The following is a 21,073-nucleotide window of genomic DNA, read 5'->3' on the forward strand; positions in this document are numbered from 1 at the left end:
TCAGTTTCTCTCACTTGTGCCTTTTGAGTGCAGAGAACATGGCTTACCACTTTACACCATTATCAGCAAAGACTTAAGAATCCCTGCTCTCCTGCATCCTTATGAGTGGAAATGGCTTTACATTGAGCAGCCATGAAGTCCTGGTCTCTCTCATCTTTGATCCCCTCCCCCATGTGCTGTCCCAGAGTATTATGTTTTGATTTCTGTAATTAAAATTTAAGCTGTGTGGTGTTGTAAGCCTGTAATCTTTGCTTTTGGGAGGCCAAAGCAAGAAGACCTTGAGTTTGAGATCATGGGGCTATATAATAAAAGTCAAAAATATTAATGTTATTTCTTGGTATTGTTAAGGTGAAAATCATTGATTGGGAAGTTTGTCTTAAAATACTGGTATCTGCCAGGTGGTGGTGGTATACGCCTTTAATCCCAGTACTCGGTAGGCAGAAGTAGACAGATCTCTGTGAGTTTGAGGCCAACCTGGGCTACAGAGTGAGTTCCAGGAAAGGCACAAAGCTACACAGAGAAACCCTGTCTCGGGGGGATCAAAAAAGATACTGGTATCTGCCATCTTGTACCTGTCAGAATGGCTAAGACCAAAACCCACAAATGACAGCTCAGCTCATGTTGGAAAGGCTGTGGAGCAAGGGGAACACTCCTCCATTGTTGGTGGGAGTGCAAACTTGTACAGCCACTTTGGAAGTCAGTGTGATGGTTTCTCAGAAAACTGGCAATCAATTTACCACAAGACTCAGCTATACCACTCTTGGGCATATATCCAAACGTTGCTCAGTCATACCACAACTATGGTATGACACTTGATCAACTATGTTCATAGTGGCACTATTTGTAATTATCAGCCTGAAAACAATTTAGATGCCCCTCAATCAAAGAATGGATAAAGAAAATGTGGTACATTTATACAATGGAGTACTACTGAGCTGTAAAAAACAATGACTTTATGAAATTTGCAGGAAAATGGATGGGACTATAAAAAAATTATCCTGAGTGAGGTAACCCATACCCAGAAAGACAAACATGGTATGTCTCATAAGTGGATATTAGATGTAAAGTAAAGGAGAACCAGGCTACAGTCCATAGCCCCAGAGAGGCCAGGAAACAATGAGTACCCAAAGAGGGATACATGTATTTCCCTGGGAAGGGGAAATAGAAGAGATCTCCTGGGAAAACTGGGCACAGTGGGGGCAGGGATGGGAACATGAGGGATTGGGCTGGGTGGCTTGGGGGTGGAACAGAGGGGAAAAATAAGAAAACCATTAAAAACAACAACAAAATCTCCCAAACCAAACCAAAACCAAAAAAAAAAAAAAAAGATATTGGTATCTGTTGCTTTGTGTGGATACACAAATAAGTTATACACTACTTTGCTGTGGGATGTCTTTCTGTATGCTGTGAATATGTGTTGCTCCCACTGGCTAATAAATAAAGCTGTTTTGGCCTATGACAAGAAAGCTGACAGCCAGGTGGGAAATCCAAGAAAGATAAGAAAGGCAGAGTGAGAAGGAGACACAATCCAGCCACACAAGAAGGAAGAGGTGAAAGTACTGGTCAGCCATGAAGCCATGTGGAAAGACAGATGAATAGGAATGGGTTGAATTAAGTTGAAAGAACTAGCTAGGCCTGCCATAGGCCAAAAGAGCTTTATTTATTAGCCAATGAGAGCAACACACATTCACAGCATACAGAAAGACATCCCAAATGCAAATGGACTAGACATTGTTGATGTATTTATTGCTTGTATATATTGTATATAGTTATTGTACTTATTATATATCATTTTTCTTATATTTTAGTTATAACTTTTTTAAAATTTTAGACAAAAAAAGGGAAAATGTAGTGATATTTTATTTGTGCTCTAACAAATAAAGCTTATCTGGGGCTCAAAGGAAAAAGCCAGCCACTATATTAAACATAGAGGTCAGGCAGTGGTAGCACACGCCTTTAATCCCAGCATTCAGGAGGTAGAGATTCATCCGGATCTCTCTGAGTTCAAGGCCACACTGGGAACAGAGCCAGGTGTGGTGGCACACAGCTTTAATCCCAGCACTAGTTAACCATAGAGGTCTGGAGGTCTGTGCAGACAGACAGGAAGTGATAGAGCTGGGCAGAAAGAGGAAGTGATATAACTGAGCAGTAAGAGGAAGTAAGATGGCAGGTCACAGAAAGGTATATAGGCATACAGGAAGTAGCACTCTGTTGGGCTGAGGATTTCCTAGCGGTAAGAACTTATGGATGGCTTGTTCTATTCCTCTGATCTCTCAGCTTTCACCCCAATATCTGGTTCAGGTTTTTTATTAATAAGACCGTTTAACAAACATGGCTGAAATATAGCAGCTGCCCTTTGTCCATCTGTAAGTAGAGAGTCTCATTTTTTAACATGTACGTAAAATGGGAAAGGCTCACTATGAATTATAACTTACATATTTATTTATAACTCATTTAATTTTTACACTTAGCCACTTGATCAATAAATATTTCCCAAATGCTAACTATGTGCTAGTCAGACTATTAGAGGATGTATCGGGGATGAGTTAGATGAAGGTCCAGAGGTTGGTGGATGAGGCTAGCAATGAGGTGGTTGATAAGAGGAAGTATATGCTGGCACTTGGAAGAGCGAGGGTGGTAATCTATGTCTTTATGAGTAAGATAGCCAGGGTATGTTTTTCTGAGAATGTAGTAATTGAGATGAGATTGGAAAGAAGAGAGGAGCAGAATTGCTGTATGAAATAGTTTGCTGCAGGTAAATTGTACTGGGTAGACTCAGAACTGAGGTGAGGACTAGGCAGATGGCTCAGTGATCAAGTGCTGGCTGTGTAAACCCCAGAACCTGAGTTTGAATCTCCAACACCCATGTAAAGCCGGGTATGACTGCTTGTGCTTGTCATTCCAGTGTCGGCAGAGCTGGCCAGCCAGCTGAATCAAAATAGTGAGCTTCTGGCTAGAGAGAGACTTTGTTTCAAAAAACAAGGTGGAGAGTGATGGAAAGACGTCTGACATCCTGCTCTGGCCTTTGTATGTGCCTGGATGGGTGTGTGTTCGCTTGTGTGCAGTGATGATACTCTGAACTGACCCAGGAACTCAGTTATAAACCATGCTTTGGAGCACATCTGTTGGAAAGAATAGAATCTTGGCAGGAGATGGAGAAGGGCAGGAGAGGAAGCCATGACTTTTGCAATGAAGGTCAGCAAAGAGCAGCATGGCTGAGAGGAAGAGGGGGCTTTGGAGAGAAAATCATGGCGGGTCAGGGAAGGCATGCTTAGGCTCCTGGACAGTTTCTGAAAGAGAAGTAGAAAAAGGAGAAGTCACACTTAGAAAAGCAGGCAGGCTTAGCAGTACAGCCATGAAGGGATGCTCTGTAAGCAGCTGTTGTGAGTGAGGGGCTTCTGGGAAGGGAAAGCACAGTACCTCATCATTAAAGCGATAATTATTCCTTTCGTTTCTTTGCTATGACTTCTGGTGAATCAGCTTTGGAGTGGTGATTTGGTGAACACCTGTCCAGGAGATTGTCAGGTCCAACTAGATTGATTCTTAAGGGAGGGGACAGTCATATTTAGTGTTCTAATCCTTGGAGCAGATCAGAATGTTGAGTCTCCACCCAGGGCTAGGGATAGCACCTTTTGACCAGGGGGGCTAAAATGGGCATGTGTGATGTTTTCCTTTCTAGTGTTACAGATAGGAAGTGGGGTCTATGGTGGACCTAAATGTTCTCCAAGGGTACTAATCCTTGGGTAATTGCCTAACATTCTCCACCCCCCGCCCCCAAGAGCTGAGACCCTAAAATCATGAGCTGAAATTAACCCAGAGGTCCAGTTGCAAAGCCATTCAGCAGAGGGGATTGGTGTCTGGACTGGAGTTTATGTTGCACCCTAATGTGAAGCTCCCAGGCAGGGGTGCTCACTTAGAAGAGGGATAACAAGCCAGAGCCCCCATCTGGCATTCCTGGTCTATAACCAGGACAGGACCAAAGACATTTCCATCTTCTGACCAAAGATAAGAGTACAACTGCACTGGGGACCTGGAAGCTACCTGACCAATTTCTATCTGGTTTTTCAAAAGGGCAGTTGGGGTGTCCCTCAGAAAGGTTTGACACCATAGCCATTTATTATTATTATTATTAACTATTTTAAACACTTTCACAAGCATTGTGACATGTGACAACTGAACATCAGCTTGTGTGTAATTTTATGATCCACATATTATGATTAAACAGTTGAAATTATAGACTATCTTTTAAGTTTTGACATGCACATAATATGGTAGAGGAGAGGAAAGGTTCAGTTCTGAATTTTAATGGCAGCAGTCAGTCTGCATCACATTTGGAGGATATGGCATTTTTAGACTGAATGTATTTCTTTCAAGAAAGTAACTAACCAAACTCTCCATGTATCTTTTATAGGCGGCATCACTGTCCACATCTCCCTACGAAGATTTATGATAAAACAGAGAAACCATGTCTTCTCACCGAATACACCCAGAACTATCCTGTCTATGAGTCTTACCTGCCCAGAGATTCCTTTAAACCCAAGGGGGTATACAAGAAAGGATCCATACCAATGGAAGGCCTGACCACATCCAGGTGAGGGCAAACGGTGCTGTCGAGAAAACGGGTGGAATAAAAGCAATCATGAATAGTGTGATGTCAAGATAATGGCATGTGGTGTTGGTGCAGGATGGGCATATGACATTAGTGTTTAATGCTAATGTCCTAGATATCTCTGAAAGAGGCTCTTCTATTTGTCGGCTTCCTTAACTGTTCCCAAACACCCTCTTACTGAGAAAGAATTCTTGCTTGTTAAAGTGGGGGTCAGGAACCTAAACTGGTCTGTCTAATTAAAGGTGAGAAGTTAAGTAAGTATTAAAAGGAAAGGAGGAAAGAGACAGCTCCTGAAAAAGGCGTTTTGGGCTTTGTGGTCAGCCTCCATAACAACTTGGGTGGTTAAAAGAATGGTAGTAAATAATGGGTCCTTTAGATGTTATACCACGGATTTTGAACTAGAGATCCCACAGTGTTCAAGATATGCAAAGAGAACATTTGATTTTCAATTGTTCCTGATAATACTCTAGTTGATTTCCAAGTCGAGATTGTTGGGATCTAGGGCCATGTAGACTCTGAACTGTCTTTGTCAGTGTCATGAAGGTCCCTAATTCCAGGGACTGGAGAAAAAATTCCGTCTGAGGGTTCTGTGCTCACAAGACTGTGTGTCTCCCATTGACAGTTCTGAGAGTGGCCTCCTGATGACGATGATGCCTGGCTTGGTGATCTAGCGGAGTCAGGAGCATCTATCAGTGCAGTTGGGTAGGGTTTCAGACCCAGTAAGTCAGTTTCCAGGTGAAACCTTCTGAATAACGATGTGTTCTCAGCCTCCCTGTGGTTTTTTTTTTTTGTGCTGTGGAGGTAAGTCTCCATTTTCCTTCACAGCACTTAGACATTACAGATGCTTGGACAACTTGCTGAATGTCTTCCTATAGCTCACCCCTTGCATCATACTTTTGCATGGTTTTAATAATGATTCCAGGTGGCCCAAAGTGGAGCATGACATCTTTCTCCCAAAATAATGGAAACTTCCTCCTTTGAGATTTTGACCTGGAGGTGTTCTTATCTAAAAAACAGGTGTTGTCTTCCAGACCTTCTAGAAGCCATGTCTAGGCTAGGGCAGGAGGTCCCTTTAGGGGAGAAGTAAAGCTAAGGGACTTTGGAACTTGGTAGGACTACTGGACAGGAGCATCTTTAGAAGGGCATGTAGCTAAAGGATTTATCTTGACACCAAGCAGTTGTTGTAAATGATTTGGTTTTAAGCACAATTGTTCTGGCTCCTGGTCCATTTGAACAGTGTAACACAACTGCTTTTTCAACCAACAGCTTATTAAATGATGTGAACTTTACAGTTTGGGCTTCATTTAGCTGAGAAAACATCATCTCTAGGCTTCTAGAGCTCAAAGCAAAGACTGTGGGCTTCTCCCGAGCATTGCTTCTCATGATAAGAGATGACAGGCCGCACCCAGGACGAGTCCTGTGCACGTGCGTGCAGATGCAGTCACTGGTTAGGAAGGGGTAAAAGTGGTGTTGGGAGGTGACTTCAGGCTTCATTTTCCCCTCCCAGGTGTAGCTGTTCCCATCTCTTTACCCTAAGTTTTCAAGAAACAAAGAGCACTTTACTGGGAAATCAAAAGCACTAACTTCAAACAGTATTATAATGGAAATGTGTTTTCTGTCCTGAAGTATAGAAAAGGGTGCTTGAGATGTTCTTGTTCATTGTCTAAAGCTTATGAAGACAAACACGTGACAATCCTCCGGGGCAAGATCCCTGTCTCACCTCCCGGCTCCAAGGCCCTCGGATGTGGGAGCCCTACATACCCTCCGGTTTCCTGATGCCGTTTTTTTGCAAATCATAAAATTAACCTCTGACCTGAGCTAAGTTATCTTTGCCTGTGCCATTTATAACAATCAAACCATTTCCCAGCAGGTGGGCCTCAGTCAGAGCCACAGCAACAATAAATCCAGTTTACATCAAGAGGTCCCCAGCTACTGAAAGAATTTCCCAAACTATTAATGATTACAGGGCTTTAAAAAGAGGAAGGGTGGAATCCAGTTACTAATGGGGAGGAGGAAGAGCAGACCTGGGAGCTGTGCATACCTCAGTCATAGGGCACTGTGTGTAAGGTCCTATGTTCAAGTCCTGAAGCTGAGGTTTCAGGGTGAGGGTGGGGTGGAAAGGAGGGGGAGGGGAGCTGACAGGGGACTCTTTTTTTTTTCCCCTTTTATCCTACCCTAGGAAGAGGAGCCAGGCAGAAACTCACAGGGAAGTCAGTCACTTTCCTGTACCTCAGCCTCATGGCTTCTCATTGCTGGGGTGATTTTTCACAGACTGAGGAAAAGTTGAACTACTTTCAGGAATGCAAAGCAGCTTGCCTTGGGAGGCTTTTAGGGGAAGGGGTGTGTCATCCCATGTCTGCATAACCTCTGGGTCTTCGTGGATTGTCACCCCTCTGTTCCCAGAACCCTTATTGCTACGGCACTTCGCTCATTCCCCTATCTACAGGTGGACTCTGCACAGTGTCTGAGGCTGGACATGGGGCTCCCACCTGCTGCATGAAAAGTCATTTGGTACCGGCTTGGCTGAATTTGGTGATTAAGTCCAGACACAAAAACCACCTGGCTTCTGGAAAGGCCATCAGTGCAGCATGAAGCATGATTACAGCTGCACATAGCTCTTACTGACCATAAATTGTAGGGATTTAAAGCAGGTGTCAGAAGGGGAATGCCTGCCATTTCCAGCCCTTCTTACTGGAAAACCTTTTTTTTTTTTTTTTTTTTTCTCTTTTTAAAAAATTTGCAGCCTTTGGTAATTCTCTTGCAGAGGATTTGCCTGTAGTTCAGCTAGATCTGACATCAATTTATAAAGAAAGTTTGCATTTCTAGCCTCATTTCCCGTTAGGCATGCCACTGTATCAAACACTTGGGACCCCAACTTGGGACAGTATTTGTGTTACCTAAACCAGCTTCAGCAGTGTTAAATAGTACCTTAAAAGGGAGTGGGACACGGGCAAAGTGGGTTAAAGGTACATGAGTATATGCACGGGTGTGTTCGTATGGGGGGAGGGGAGAGAGGGGGAGTGAGTGAATGATGGATTTGATTTAAAGGAAGGGGATAGGGATGGTGAGGGTAGAGTTACTAGTAGAGAGGAGAGAGAGAAGAGAGAAAAGAGAAAGAGATTTGGCTTAAAGGCAGGGGCCAGGCTGGTGGAGTGGAGTTACTAATATAGACTCTTGTTTATTGATAAGACATTGATAAATCAGGGAGATTAAGGGAGGGAAGAACTAAGAGAAAGGACATCTGGTACCTGTTTCCAAAGGCAGGAAAGATGCTAGAAATGGTAATGAGCCCAGTCTTGACATGTTGGTGGAAAGGTATAGGTTTTCTTTGTGGATGGAGTCTGGACTCAGCTACTCAGAGCTACAGTGTTCGTGTTACCTGTGTGGCTGGTGTTACCTATGTGACTGGGTGGGCCTGAGGATGGACGAAACAAGCAGATAAGGTTCTTAGCACTAGGTTTGACTGGGGGACTTCAGAGCCTTTGACTTTGGTGTGCATTCTTCATTGAGTTTCTGGACATTTTGTCCATTGTTTTATTAAGAATTTTATGTCCCTGGTGGTCTGTGTCCCTGGAGTTCCGTTTGTTTCTCTGTCTTAATCTTACCCCTTTTGTTCAGATTAGACAGCTTTTTATCAGTTTATCTTCAAGTTACTGAGGCATTCCTCCTTTCTCTAAGCCCAGTGAATTATTTTTTTCTAAGGGTAATGTATATTTTAGATTTTTTTTTTTTTTTTGAGATGAGGTCTCATTCTGTATCCCAGGCTGGCCTAAATTTAGGATCAGACTCCCATCCTGAGTACTGGGATTTGGGGACCATACGGGTGTGGACCACCAGACCTGGCTTTAGCTTTTTGAGTTTCCATTTGGTTCTTTGGATAATAGCTTCTAGTTCTCTCTCATTTTCTAGCTCTTAATTTATTATGACCTGATTTTTGCCTTTTCTCATTAAGTATAGTTAAAATACCTGCTTTGAGATTGCTTGAGGTACATGGGTCACATTTTCCCGCTGTGTGTTAACTTTGTATTGGTTCTGGACAGTATTGTGAATGTTGCATTTGGAGACTCTGGACTGTTTTCTTTTTTTACCTTCTTCTCAAAAGCATTTTTCGTTTGTTTGTTTATTGGGCAGGTGATTTTTGATTAGGCTCAAAGCGCAAATTCCATGTCTTGGGTGCCAGCCCAAATTCCTTTTCAATTCAGTTATCCTTAATTCAGAAGCCTGCTTCTGGAGTGTGAGGCAAACAGGGACCTGGGCCCAGCATTTTAGAGGACTTTGGCTTTGGTTCCTTCCTTCCAAGATTGCCTCACATTTGCTTTTCCTGCTTTTTTTTTTTTTTTTTTTTTTTTTTTGAACAGAAAGAATCTGGCACAGGCTGGTCTTAGCTGCCTCTTCTGGCACAGGCTGGTGACTGCCTTCAGTCTGGAAGCTGTGACTCACAAGCAGTCCATGGAAACTGAAGCAGCTAAGGCCGAGCCAGGGTCGTTCCTTCCCCCACCTGCTGGCTCTACCCCAGAACCTGTGGATGGGGCTGACTCTAGTCCTGTCCAGCAGTTTAAAGATGGTTTCTTCTGGACTTCATGGAATGGGACAGATGGGAAGCTCTGCCTCAGCAGGATTTGAGGAGCTGAGAGCAGGAGAGGAGATAGAACTGTAGAATTCGGATCCTGGGTGGTTGTACTAGAACCCACTTGCTTCAGGGATGACGCCCCATTGGGATCAAGCTTTGTTGTTTTGCTAAGGGGTCCCTCTCAATGTTCTGGAAAAGGTTCTCCAACTCTGCTTAGGACGACAGAATGGCTTCCTTGGAAGGTGTCTTTTGAGCTGGGGAAGTTTGAAAATTACGTATGGAAATAATAATAATGAAATAACAAATTGAAATAAACCAAAGACGAAGAGTCCCCCCCACCCCACCCCAATAAGAGGCGATTGTAAGAAGACAAATCATGAGAAGCGAGTTGACTGAGGCCAAGGAAAGAGATGCTCAAGCATGAATTTGAGGGTAGACACGGTGACTAATTTACGTATGCAGCAGGCTAAGGGTGAGAGAGACCGGCTCTGAGATGCTTTGGCTAGCATATGGAGTAGAATTGTATTTGCTGGTTGGGCAATGTGTGGGCAGAGGGGAAGTTATGTAGTCCCTTTCTAGAAGAGAGAGGGGATGAGGAGAGGCCCAGGAGAAAATAGAGTCTGTGTGTGTGTGTGTGTGTTGTGTGCGTGCGCACGTGTGCATGTGTGAGCATGCACCATATTTTGTTTATTTTTAAATGTGGGAGAGACTGGGGCAAGTTTAAATATTCGCAGAAAGGAGACAGTAGGGAAAGATGTGAAGCCATAGCTAGGAGATGAAGTTCTCAGGAGGGCAATTTAGGGGAAGGTTTGCAGAGAGAGATTTGCTTTGGCAAAATGGAGGGACGCCTCTTAAGATTACATTTTAATATGATTGATTCCCTGGCTACTATACTAAATTCTGAAATTTGCATAAATACAAAACTATTAAAAAAGTAACTGTTGCTTGGCTTCTGTGAAAATTCTCCATTCCCCCACTTCCAGGCAAACGATTTTCATTAGCAATTATGTAATTTCCCCTTTCTTTTTTCCCTGTGACTGCCCAACACCTTTCTTTAGCTTAGCCAAATGGTTGGAAATGAAGTTGCTATGACTTCCCCAGCAGGGCCACTTTAACCCTTACCTAATTCTCGTTTAACTCTTGGCTTTCCATTCTGGATAGCTTTTATAGCTACTTACCTAAAGGAAGCTGAGATCCGTGACCTTTTCTCCTCTTTATTCATAGTCACAGTGAGGCTAAACACTCGGCAACGTACCACAGGAAGAGAGGAGCCATTGACTGTTGAAAAAATTGTTAAATTTAAGCAATTTCTGGGAAGAATAAAATGTTTTTTTTTGTGTGTGTGTGTGTGTGAACTTGAAGGCTATAAGATTATGTGTGACTGGGGACATGCAGGTATGCTGTGGTTAATGATAGGTTTCAGTGAGTGTTCCCAACATAAAACTCTAATGAGGAAACACCGAAACTCTGATAAAATTCACTCTTCAGCCATGTGACTGTTTGGGGGCCAGATACAAATGAATCAAATTTTAAGTTTAAAAATGATCCTCTGTCCGGAGGTAAGAGGCTTTTCCTTCCCTAATCATTTGCCTTCTCTATAGCTGGTCCGTAAATACAAATGTAGATAGATGCACATTTATAGCAGACTTTGAATTTTGTATGGAAGGAGATTCAGCGATGAATCCATTCCCTAAGTGTGGCTCACAAGAAGCTTTATGTGTCTGCTTCTGTCTTGGAACAGCTTGAGAACAGCCCCTGAGCTGGTGAGTTCGTGAGCGTTTCTTGACGGATGTCTGTGGATGAATGGGAGACAGGAACATTCTGGCTTGTTTCAGTCTTTAGTGTCTGGAGACCCTTGGAAGATGGCACCTCAGAGAAGAAGTAGGCTTTTTAGGGCAGTCATAGAGCTCTGGGGTGGGAGGCCTTAGCATGCAAGCTTGGACATCTGGCTTTGCTCAGTGCTGGCCTTTGGTATCTGCTGCTATTTCTTGGAAGTGCGGAGGGACTACAGCCTGGTTAACCATCGCTGGACACAGATAGGTAAGGTCACCTCAAAATCCCACTTTAGTCCTGGGAGTGGAGCACCTTCAGCTTCCCATAGGTATGTTCTCTTCAGAAGACAAGTTTTCAGCAGGAGGTTAACTTTCAGGTTAACTGGTTTTCAGATGGGGTTTCAGGCATTTTCAGTGGTCTGCTGTGCAGCCCATGGAGGCTTAGTATCTCCTAGTGCCTGGCTGCAATTGATTATCGAGCAGTCACTACGTGTGAGGGTCCTTAATCTAAGAAGAGTAAAAGCATGGAGCTGTCCCTTGGCTTCTTGGTTATCGTTTTGTCAGCCTGTCCCTCCACAACTCCCATTTATATAATCAGCTTCCAGATGCTGGCGTCATCAGCTCTCCTTCGATGTTAGCCCGCAGTGAGGCCCCTGGGACGGCAGCTCAGGCTGCAGATGCTGTTCTTGCTACTAAGATCTATTTTAAGATGTACCTAGAGGGTGTTATGGGAGTTCAACGAAAGCATCTCCCATTTCCCACTTGTAGCCCCAAAGAGACTAATTCTCTTGCTTCCACACTCCTGCATCCCACCAAGCATGCTCAGGACCTGCTTTGGGTTTACTGACAACCCTGTGTATAATTCATGTAAGACAGGTTACAGCGGAGCATGTCACCCTTGCTACCCAAGCATGGCTCAGGAATGCCATACCAGGTTTCAGCCTGGAAGTGGGTTTTATTAGTGTTTAGCCTAATGCTTTCCTGTCCGGAAACCTTTCCCTCCCATTGACAGGGCCGTTCAAGCAAGCACCTTTAGAGAAAGATCTACTTTTCTCTTGTCCTATTTGGCCAAATGGGATCCAGGAAAAAGCAGTTTGTTTTGAGAGGAACTGATAGCATGGAGATATGAGCAGTGGAGACTGTGGCAGTGAGCAGCATAGCCTGACTCAGCTGGACGTGGTCAGGGAGCGCCTGGTGATGGGCAGGTGCCACCTGGGCCTGTCATAACTGTGGCTGATTTGGGAAGGGATTACTTTGCTCTGCTGTAAAGCGTCCTTTCTTTTCCATTCTGTTTTCTTACTCTTGGACATAATGGGGGCACTGACCACAGCAGACAGCAAAGAATGGAGACTTTGTGTCTCTACTGCACTTCTCCTCTTTTGGGTTTTCTCTAAGGCTGAGTAGAGGAGATAAATATTAGTAGAAGAAGCTCCTGAGAACACAGAGGAAGGTGAGTGTATCTGAAAAACAGATGTTAGCCCCACAGGAGGGGTTGGATGCAAGGCAGGTGGGATATCAGCTGCAGAACAGGCCTCCTTCTCAAGGAGCTTTGTGGTTGACACAAGGTGCAGCTAGAGGAGTGAGCCAGGGGACAGGTCTGGGACAACCTGTGAATTGCACTAGAGAGCTGGGTTTTATCTGGAAGACATTTTAAGCTGGTGGGCAAGCTCATCTTATTTTTTATTCAGCACTTATTCTGGATTCACCAAGGCAGTTGAAGCAGAAGCAGGAAGATCAGGGAAGGGTGTCACATGGCCCAAGTGAAAAATGGTTTGGATCTGGACCAAAGGGCAAAAAAAATCCCCAATGAGGTAGAAGGGCTACTCTGGTGAATGACAGACTCTGTAGCTTTGAGGGGAGGAGTCAAGGATGTCACCCCAGGGATCAAGGGGTCAAACATGGGCAAAAATGAATTATAGTGTCATGTTCCAAAGTTAGAGGAGAGAGGAAAAGGTCGAGAGATAGAGTAGAAAGTTCAGTTAATGTGAGTCGAGTAGACACATTGTCTTTTTCCAAGCAAGGACCCCAATGACATGTGCTTATTCTTCTCCCAGGAGAGATTTTGGGCTTCACAAAATGGTACCAGTGAAACTCCATCAGCATGACCCATACATTCCAAGCCAAGAGACTATGGATTTACTCACAACGTATAAACACGATTTTAACTACCTCCCTGTCTGTCAAGTTGGCCCCATCAAACCTCGGGACAGTAAATTTCCGAATGGTGACAAGATACAGTACCTGCCTACGTACAAAGGTGAGGAGAGGACAGGCCAAGGCTTAGACCCACCAGGACATGGTGATATGTGTATTACCTTAGGGCAAAGGTCAAAAACCACTTCCTGCTGGCCAAATCCAGCTCACAGCCTATTTTTGTACAGATGGAAAGCAAAGAATGGCTCTACAGTTTTCACTAACTGGAAAAAATTATTATTTTAAGGCATGTTGGAAATTATGATATTCAAAGTTCACTATTGACAGGCATGTTATGTTGGAACCATAGCTATTCTTTCATGCGTCTGCTATGGCCGTTTCTATGCTTCAGTGGTGAAGCTGAGTGTCATGGCGGAGACTCGCACAGATGGCAGAAATGCGTAGTATCTTGACATTATGGAATATATTTTGTGATCCTTGTCTTAGCTTTCTGTTTGAATCTTACAATGGGGAATTTGTTCAAATTCAAGCTAATTAAGATTCTACAATTTGGTTGTTTCATTCATCCACCTAAGTGAATTTTGAAATGTGACATAACATACAGAAAAGAATGCATTATAATTACAGACCAATGAATTTTGACTGGACACACACAAACAGTGTTTGACCAAGAAATACTATATCCAAAGAAGTGGAACACAATCATTGTGCTGTCTTTTCTTCTTTCTTTTTTTTTCTTTCTTTCTTTCTTTTTTTTGCCATGCTGGGGATGGCAAACCCAGGCTTTCCTGAATGCCAGATAAATGTTCTGCTACTGAGCTACATCTCTTGCCCCGTTATACTGTACCATAATAATTTAATGTTATAAATTAGCTTTGCCCGGTTTTAATTTATATGTTAGATTGATTTATTCTTTTAAAAAATGTGTATTTTAAGTTGATATATAATAATTATACCCATTTATAGGGTATGAGGTGGCATTTTGATACATATGTGTATTGTATAAGGTTTTCAAAAATGTATTTACTTTTAATTTACTTTTGATTTGTGTATATGTGTGAGAATAAGGCATGTGTAGGTTTGTCCAAGGAAGCCAGAAGGGCTTTGCTTCTTCTGGAATTGGCATTACAGGTGTTATACAACATGGATGCTGGGAACCAAACTCATGTCATCTGGAAGAGCAGGAAGTGCTCTTACCCACTGAGCCATACCTCTAGCTCCCATTTTTAAGATTTCCTTTTTTTTTTTTTTTGTGTGTGTGTGTGTGTGTGTGTGTGTGTGTGTGTGTGTGTGTGTGTGTAATGTTTTTGTCCTAAGTGTGCTATGCCAGAAACACAGACACATTTGTGTCTCTTCATAGTACTTTATTGAAAAACAATTCATAAGCTATTTCAGATTGATTGGTTGCACATGGCCAATTAGTTTTGATTTCCCTTTGAAGCTGGCCAGGGAAAACACAGTATCTTTTATTCCAATCCAATTACTACTATTAACTCTCGGATCATGCATTACACATCACTCAGCAGCTATAACTGTCTACATATATACAGGCTTCAGAATGGCTGCAAAAGCTGAGGAGGCCATGGAGTTCAAAGGGGCCTTACCCTTTGGTAAGGCAGAGGACTGTTGCAGATGCACAGAGAATCTCTGTATGTGGTTAGATACATTCTTAACCAGTCCAATTGGAGAGCTGCTGCAGGGTCTCCAAAGCCGAGCTACAGAACAATGGGAGCCGCGGAGGGTGGGAGCTGTGGAGGGTGGGAGCTGTGGAGGGTGGGAGCTGTGGAGGGTGGGAGCTGTGGAGGGTGGGAGCTGTGGAGGGTGGGAGCCACAGAAGTGTAGGCAGTAGAGCTTTAGGACAGGCCCTGGGAGACAGGATAGACTGGGTGCTTTAGTTGGCCTCATCAAGTCGTGGGGACCATGCTGAGCTTGAAGTCCAGGAGACGAGTGGGAGTCTCTTGAAGGACATTCTGGGTGGCCAGATGACAGGGCTGTGGGGCCATTGCCATTGCTGTGTTACGGATCCTACTTTCTGGTGTTCAGATGAAGACATTAACCTCTTTGATGGTCTTCATATCTTTGGTAAGTTCTTGGGCCTGTTTGTCTGATATGGCTTTTAAAAGATTTACTTACTTTTATTTTATGTATAGGAATGTTTTGCCTGAGTGCATGTATGAGCACCAGGTTGGTGGTAGGAACTGAAACCAGGTGCTCTGAGTGAGCAGCCAGTGTTCTTTATCATGAGCCATCCCTTAGCCCCCTAATACAGTTTTAGTATATCCATGTGCTCCCACATTCCAAGCTATACGGTAAGTCTATAGGTAGCATCTTTGTACTTTTAGGGAAAAGTTGTCATTTGTGTATCATGGTTAGTGTTCTTACCAACAAGAACAACAGGGACAACAGAGTGCAGAGTCATCCTCCTGCCTCTGCACTCAAAATGGAGAAGCATACCTGTCTTTTCAGACATCTCTCCGGGGTGAAAGCGCTCAAAAAACCTCTTTCTTCTTGCCTTTTATTTTCATTAGCATATATTAGTTGCACAAAGAAACGGGCTTCATTATGGCACTTTTTCTACACGTGCATCATACACTTTGACCATATTCACCCCTCTTTGTTACCCTCCCTTGTCCATACCTTCCCTCTCCTGTTGGGTCTCCTCCTCTTCCAAAAAGTTCTCCTCCTTTTTGTCTGATATTTTTGAAATACATTTCATTTGGTATCTGGATTACATGCTAGGCATGGTGATGGAGCATAATGACCAGTCTTTGACCTTTTAGTAGAGAGACAAGCTATGCAGTCCTATGGATTGGGCAGGCAGAGTAACAGTCCCCACCCTGTGGCACACAGCCACAAAACCTGAGGTCAGGGAGTGAGAAAGTGGATTTATCATCAATAACTCTTCATGCTTGTGATGTGTCCTATTGTCCCAAGAAGACAAGCTAAACAGTTCATGGGGAACATGTTGGGGGCCTCTGTGGGAGCGTGTTAAGGGTTGCTTTTTTTTTTGTTTTGTTTTGTTTTTTCGGGACAGGGTTTCTCTGTAGTGATGGTGCCTGTCCTGGATCTTTGTAGCCCAGGCTGGCCTTGAACTCATAGAGATCTGCCTGGCTCTGCCTCCTGAGTGCTGGGGTTAAAGGTGTGTGTCACAGCTGCCTGGCAAGGGTTGCTTTTATTAATGAAGCCAAGCGTGTGGGTGGGAGGTGGCAGCGGAGGAGGGAGGCCACAGCGATGTAAGAATTTTCCTTAAGGGGCTGTAATCCATGTGTCAGGGAATCCCTTATGGTGTTGGTCTTCTCTCCTTAGCCCCAGAACTGATTCTGCGGTGGTCGGGACTCTGACTTGCTCATCTTTCATGTCCCCATCTTCTTTGATTCTATAGCTGCCTTCTGTCAAGCCGCATTCTGAATGTTACTATACTGTGAAATGACCCACCCATGAAAGAGTTGTGAACCCCAAATCCTATCTTTCTGGTTTGTTCTCCTGTCTACACCCACGATGACAGTTCTCAGTGTCTCTGGGACCTCTAGGTCATCAACACTTCCTCTGTCTGCCCCTCCCCATGTAGCTTCCTTCCTGACACTTCACTACAGCCTGCGTTTTAGCAATGTCTCAGACTTTCTCCCTTCTGTTGCGCTGTGGCTTCCTCTAATAACAGAACCCCAATTCTGCCTCCTCAGGTCTGCACCTGAGTATTCACTCAAGCGTCTCTCCGACCTTTCAGCTTATATCCATCCCAAGCTTCACTTGAGCCAGGAAGCCTTAGAAAATGGAACCTCACCATCTGCCGATTTAAGTGCCCTCAGTTGTTACGGTTCTTAAGATGCCAAATCTGTACGGACGACTCTGCGGCTGTGAAGGTTCTGGCTCCCGCTGCCTGAGCCCCTCTGCTTCAGCCTCTAGGACCTTCCACAGTTTCCTTTTTCCCTACCTTTCTGCCAGAGGACATTGTCAGTGTGGTCCCTCTGTGGGGCATTCTCCTCCTTCAGCTAGCGGCTGCCATGGCATGCTGTCAGAGGCTTTCCCAGACCCCTCACGCTCAGGGTACCTCAGCACACCTCTAATTATTGTGCAGGCTTGTATTCAACCTTTGTTTCCTTGGACAGACTGGAAGCATCTCTCTCTTTTCATCTGAATTATTTGTATATTTTTGCAATTTTTTTTTGTGTGTGTTTTGAAATAAAATCTCACCATGTGGCCTTGGCTGACTTGGAACTCATTATTTCAGGCTGGCCTGGAACTCATAAAAGATCTGTCTGCCTCTGCCTCCCTAGTTTTGGGATTAAAGGTATGTACCACCATAACCAGCTATTTTTTTTTTGCAAATTAAAAAAATATAATTACATCATTTTCCTTCTCCATCTCCTCTCTCTAACCTCTCCCATATTGCTGTGGGATGGTCTGTATGTCAAATGTGTTGCTCTGATTGGTCAATAAATAAAACACTGATTGGCCAGTAGCCAGACAGGAAGTATAGGTGGGACTAACAAAGAGGAGAATTGAGAGAACAGGAAGGCGGAGGGAGACACTGCCAGCCGCCGCCATGACAAGCCGCATGTGAAGATGCCGGTAAGCCACGAGCCACGTGGCAAGGTATAGATTTATAGAAATGGATTAATTTAAGATATAAGAACAGTTAGCAAGAAGCCTACCACAGCCATCCAGTTTGCAAGCAATATAAATCTCTGTGTTTACTTGGTTGGGTCTGAGCGGCTGTGGGACTGGCGGGTGACAGAGATTTGTCCTGACTGTGGGCCAGGCAGGAAAACTCTAGCTACACCATATCTCCCCTCACTCCCTCTCAAATTCATGGTCTCTTTCTCTTTAGTTTTTGTTCACACACACACACACACACACACACACACACACACACACACACACGCATACACACACACACACACACACACACACACACACACACACACACACACGAATACAACTTGATGAGTCTGTTTGGTAATAAATAATATATATAATGATTTCAGAGTTGACCACTTGGTTTTGAACAACCAATTAGGTGTCACCTCCCTAGGGAAAAATAATAAATAGTCCTTCCTCATTCAGCTGTCATTAGTTTATGTAGTTCTTTATCTAGGGGAGGGGCTCGGTGAGCTTTCCTCTTTACGTTAGCATACCCATTGATGTCATCATTGCTCAGGTCTTACTTAGCCATACTGTTGAAATATTGTGGGTGAAGTTTCCCTGTCTGGGAGACACAACTCTTGTAGCAGACTTCCTAGTTCTCTGGCTCTTCTGATCTTTTTGCCCTCTCTTCTGTGAGTTCCTCTGTTCCTTAGGAACAGGAATCATGATGGATCAGTGGGCACTGGCCACCCCACGATCACTTGCTTTGTGACCAGTTGTGGCTTTCCATAATGGTCTCTGTCTGCTGCAAAGAGAAGCTTCTTGGTTGAGGGGAGGAAAGTAGGTATAAGAATAAGTATTTAGAATGTGGCTAGTAATTCTACTGGTTTAGTAGAGTGTCAGTAATAGGTTCTCCTCTTAAGGTACATGCTTTCAACAGCTCTGGATAGTTGGGTAGATTTCTATTACCAGGAGTGATATCCCTCCTGTTGAGTGGGCCTTAAGTCCAATTAGACAGTTGTTGATAACTACCAAGATGTAAGTGCCACTGTTGTGCATTTAGGGATATCTTGCCATGCTGGTCATTGGTTGTGGTTCATATACATCAAAGCTGGGTAGAGATATTGGTTGCTTGCATAGCGCCTTCCAGGACTATGAAATCTAGTTCTCAGGGAGGAGGCTTTAAGGTCAGATCCAACTCCAACCCTCTGAGTCCTGTGCCCAAAGTGTGCATGTCTTCAGCAATAGGGACTTATATTCAACTTCTAGGAGGCAACCAAAGTAAACAGAAACAGCCTGTGGACTCTCTTAACCAGCTTAAAAGGAGGTTTCTTGTGCCTGGTGCTGGGGTTTTTGCCAGATAAGTTTATGACTCTGGGGGAGGGCACTATCTCCTTAAGTGGTACAACTTTATTGAAAGTATATATACATATACCTTCATAAATACACATATATGCACATACACTTATATATTATATGTAATTTTAAGTAAATATAAACTATGATTCTCTATGACATTTTAAGCATTCTAAGCATTATCTACCTTCCCTCTTTCTCCTTCTGTATTGATCTCCCTCCCTATTCCTAAATTAAAGCACACCCCGCCCCCATCTTCCCACTTTCTCCTTCATATCATTTGTATCGTACTATTCCCCCTCTAGAACTCTTCCCAACCTCATGGCCACATTTTCCTCTCCTGATTTTTGTGGCTGTTCCCAGTTATGGACTCATGTCTGAAGATTTAGAACTAGGGACCACAGATAAGAGGACATGTGACAATGTCTTTTTCTGGGTCTGGATTACTTCACCCAACTTAGCATTTTCGTAACACCCCAATTAACCCAATTAAAGAATTTCCTCACAGGCATGCCCATGGGCCAATTTGATCTAGGCAGCCCCTCATTGAGACAGTCTCCTCAGGAGATTCTAGATGGTGCCCAGTACAGCCAGAGTATCATGGGGTTGCGTGTGTCTCTGTAGGCTGTGCTCAGTTTCCTTTCATCCAGTGTTTTCCTGAAGATAGAAATGGGCTATCTCAGAACCCAAGAAAGTGCGACAGCTGAGTAAAACTGGAGCAAGCAGGGTGAGGCAGTGAGGGACTCTGACAGGGCCTGCTTATCTACAAAGTCTCCCTTCCTCTGTATGCTCTGTGGGTACTCTTGATCTCCGTGAGATATAGGATCTTCAGAGGAACTGACTGCTCTGTTCACTTTCCTCATCCCCACCCTAGTATAGTGACAGGTCTGGGAATGAAGACCGCATTTTGCTTTCCTTAGGCAGTAGCAAGGGTCTCTATTGCCCCCAACAAACTGTTCATTCCTCAAAATAAATAGACCAAAATTATACAAGTAAATACCCAGGATTCAATCATTTCTACTTCCAGCTTCCCTGCACTCCTCCCTTGTCTATATAGGTCCATCTCTAACCACCCAAACCATAGAATATTCCACTGCTGAAACTCAACCTTGGCTTGTATTAAAGTGGAACAACAGTCCTACTTTTTTCTTTTCCTCTTAAACTTTAGATGCCTGCCAACCATTTGCCTACTGGAATAGAATTAGTAAAATATCAGTCAAACATCACTTAGATTACTGGAGACCAGGCATGCATCCATGGCAGCCCCCCCCCCCCCGACCCCAACTTCAAGTTGGATTCCTAGTTTTCCCAGGTTTAAAAACAGTGAGTATGTAGTTGACTTGGAGGTGCTGATTTGTAACCTCCATGTCATAATAGTTCTTTTTTTTTTTTTTGGTTTTTCGAGACAGGGTTTCTCTGTGTAGCTTTGCGCCTTTTCCTGGAACTCACTTGGTAGCCCAGGCTGGCCTCAAACTCACAGAGATCCGCCTGGCTCTGCCTCCCGAGTGCTGGGATTAAAGGCGTGCGCCACCACCGCCCGGCAGTTCTTTTTTTAATGATACCATCTTATCCATTTATGCTGCTGTGAAAACAAACCTGGGACTAAGTATAAATAGTAGGTTATTTCTCACAGTGATGGATACCGGAAAGTCAATGATTAAGGCATCAGTAGTCAGCCCTTAGTTCCAAGATGGTATTTGGTTACATTGCCTTCACAAGGTAAAAGGGAGGGCATAAAGGGCCTGAGTGAGTTCCCTCCAGCTCTTTTAAGGGCATCCTCCATTCATGAAGATAGGGCCCTCATGACTGAATAAATTCTCCAAAGGCCCTTCCTCTTAGAGGAGATTAAATTTTAACATTTGCATTTGGAGTGGAAGGTGTGATTCAAACTATAACAGTTGCTTATATTTTTAAAAATGGGAGTAGTTTACTTGATCTCCTCTATGACATCATGGCTTCCAAAGCTGTGCCTTAAATTCCCAATATCCGTTCCCAGCTTTGTAGGACAGGAAACCACAGCAAAGGTAT

The 21,073-nt window shown here is 43.8% G+C and overlaps 1 protein-coding gene across 1 annotated transcript in view; it reads left to right on the forward strand.

Annotated features, from left to right (window-relative positions):
• The first annotated feature begins 4,553 nt into the window (after positions 1-4,553).
• Saxo1 (stabilizer of axonemal microtubules 1) overlaps positions 4,554-21,073 on the forward strand; it is a 31,584-nt gene continuing 15,064 nt past the window's right edge. Inside the window, exons 1-2 of the mRNA XM_052715033.1 lie at positions 4,554-4,591; positions 13,006-13,208. Of these exons, the coding sequence (XP_052570993.1) occupies positions 4,569-4,591; positions 13,006-13,208 (226 nt within the window). The 5' untranslated portion in view covers positions 4,554-4,568. The remainder of the gene's footprint in view (positions 4,592-13,005; positions 13,209-21,073) is intronic.

The sequence above is a fragment of the Peromyscus californicus genome, unplaced genomic scaffold, assembly GCF_007827085.1.
Source record: "Peromyscus californicus insignis strain IS unplaced genomic scaffold, ASM782708v3 Scaffold_5__1_contigs__length_169319896, whole genome shotgun sequence".
Taxonomy (NCBI): Eukaryota; Metazoa; Chordata; class Mammalia; order Rodentia; family Cricetidae; genus Peromyscus; species Peromyscus californicus.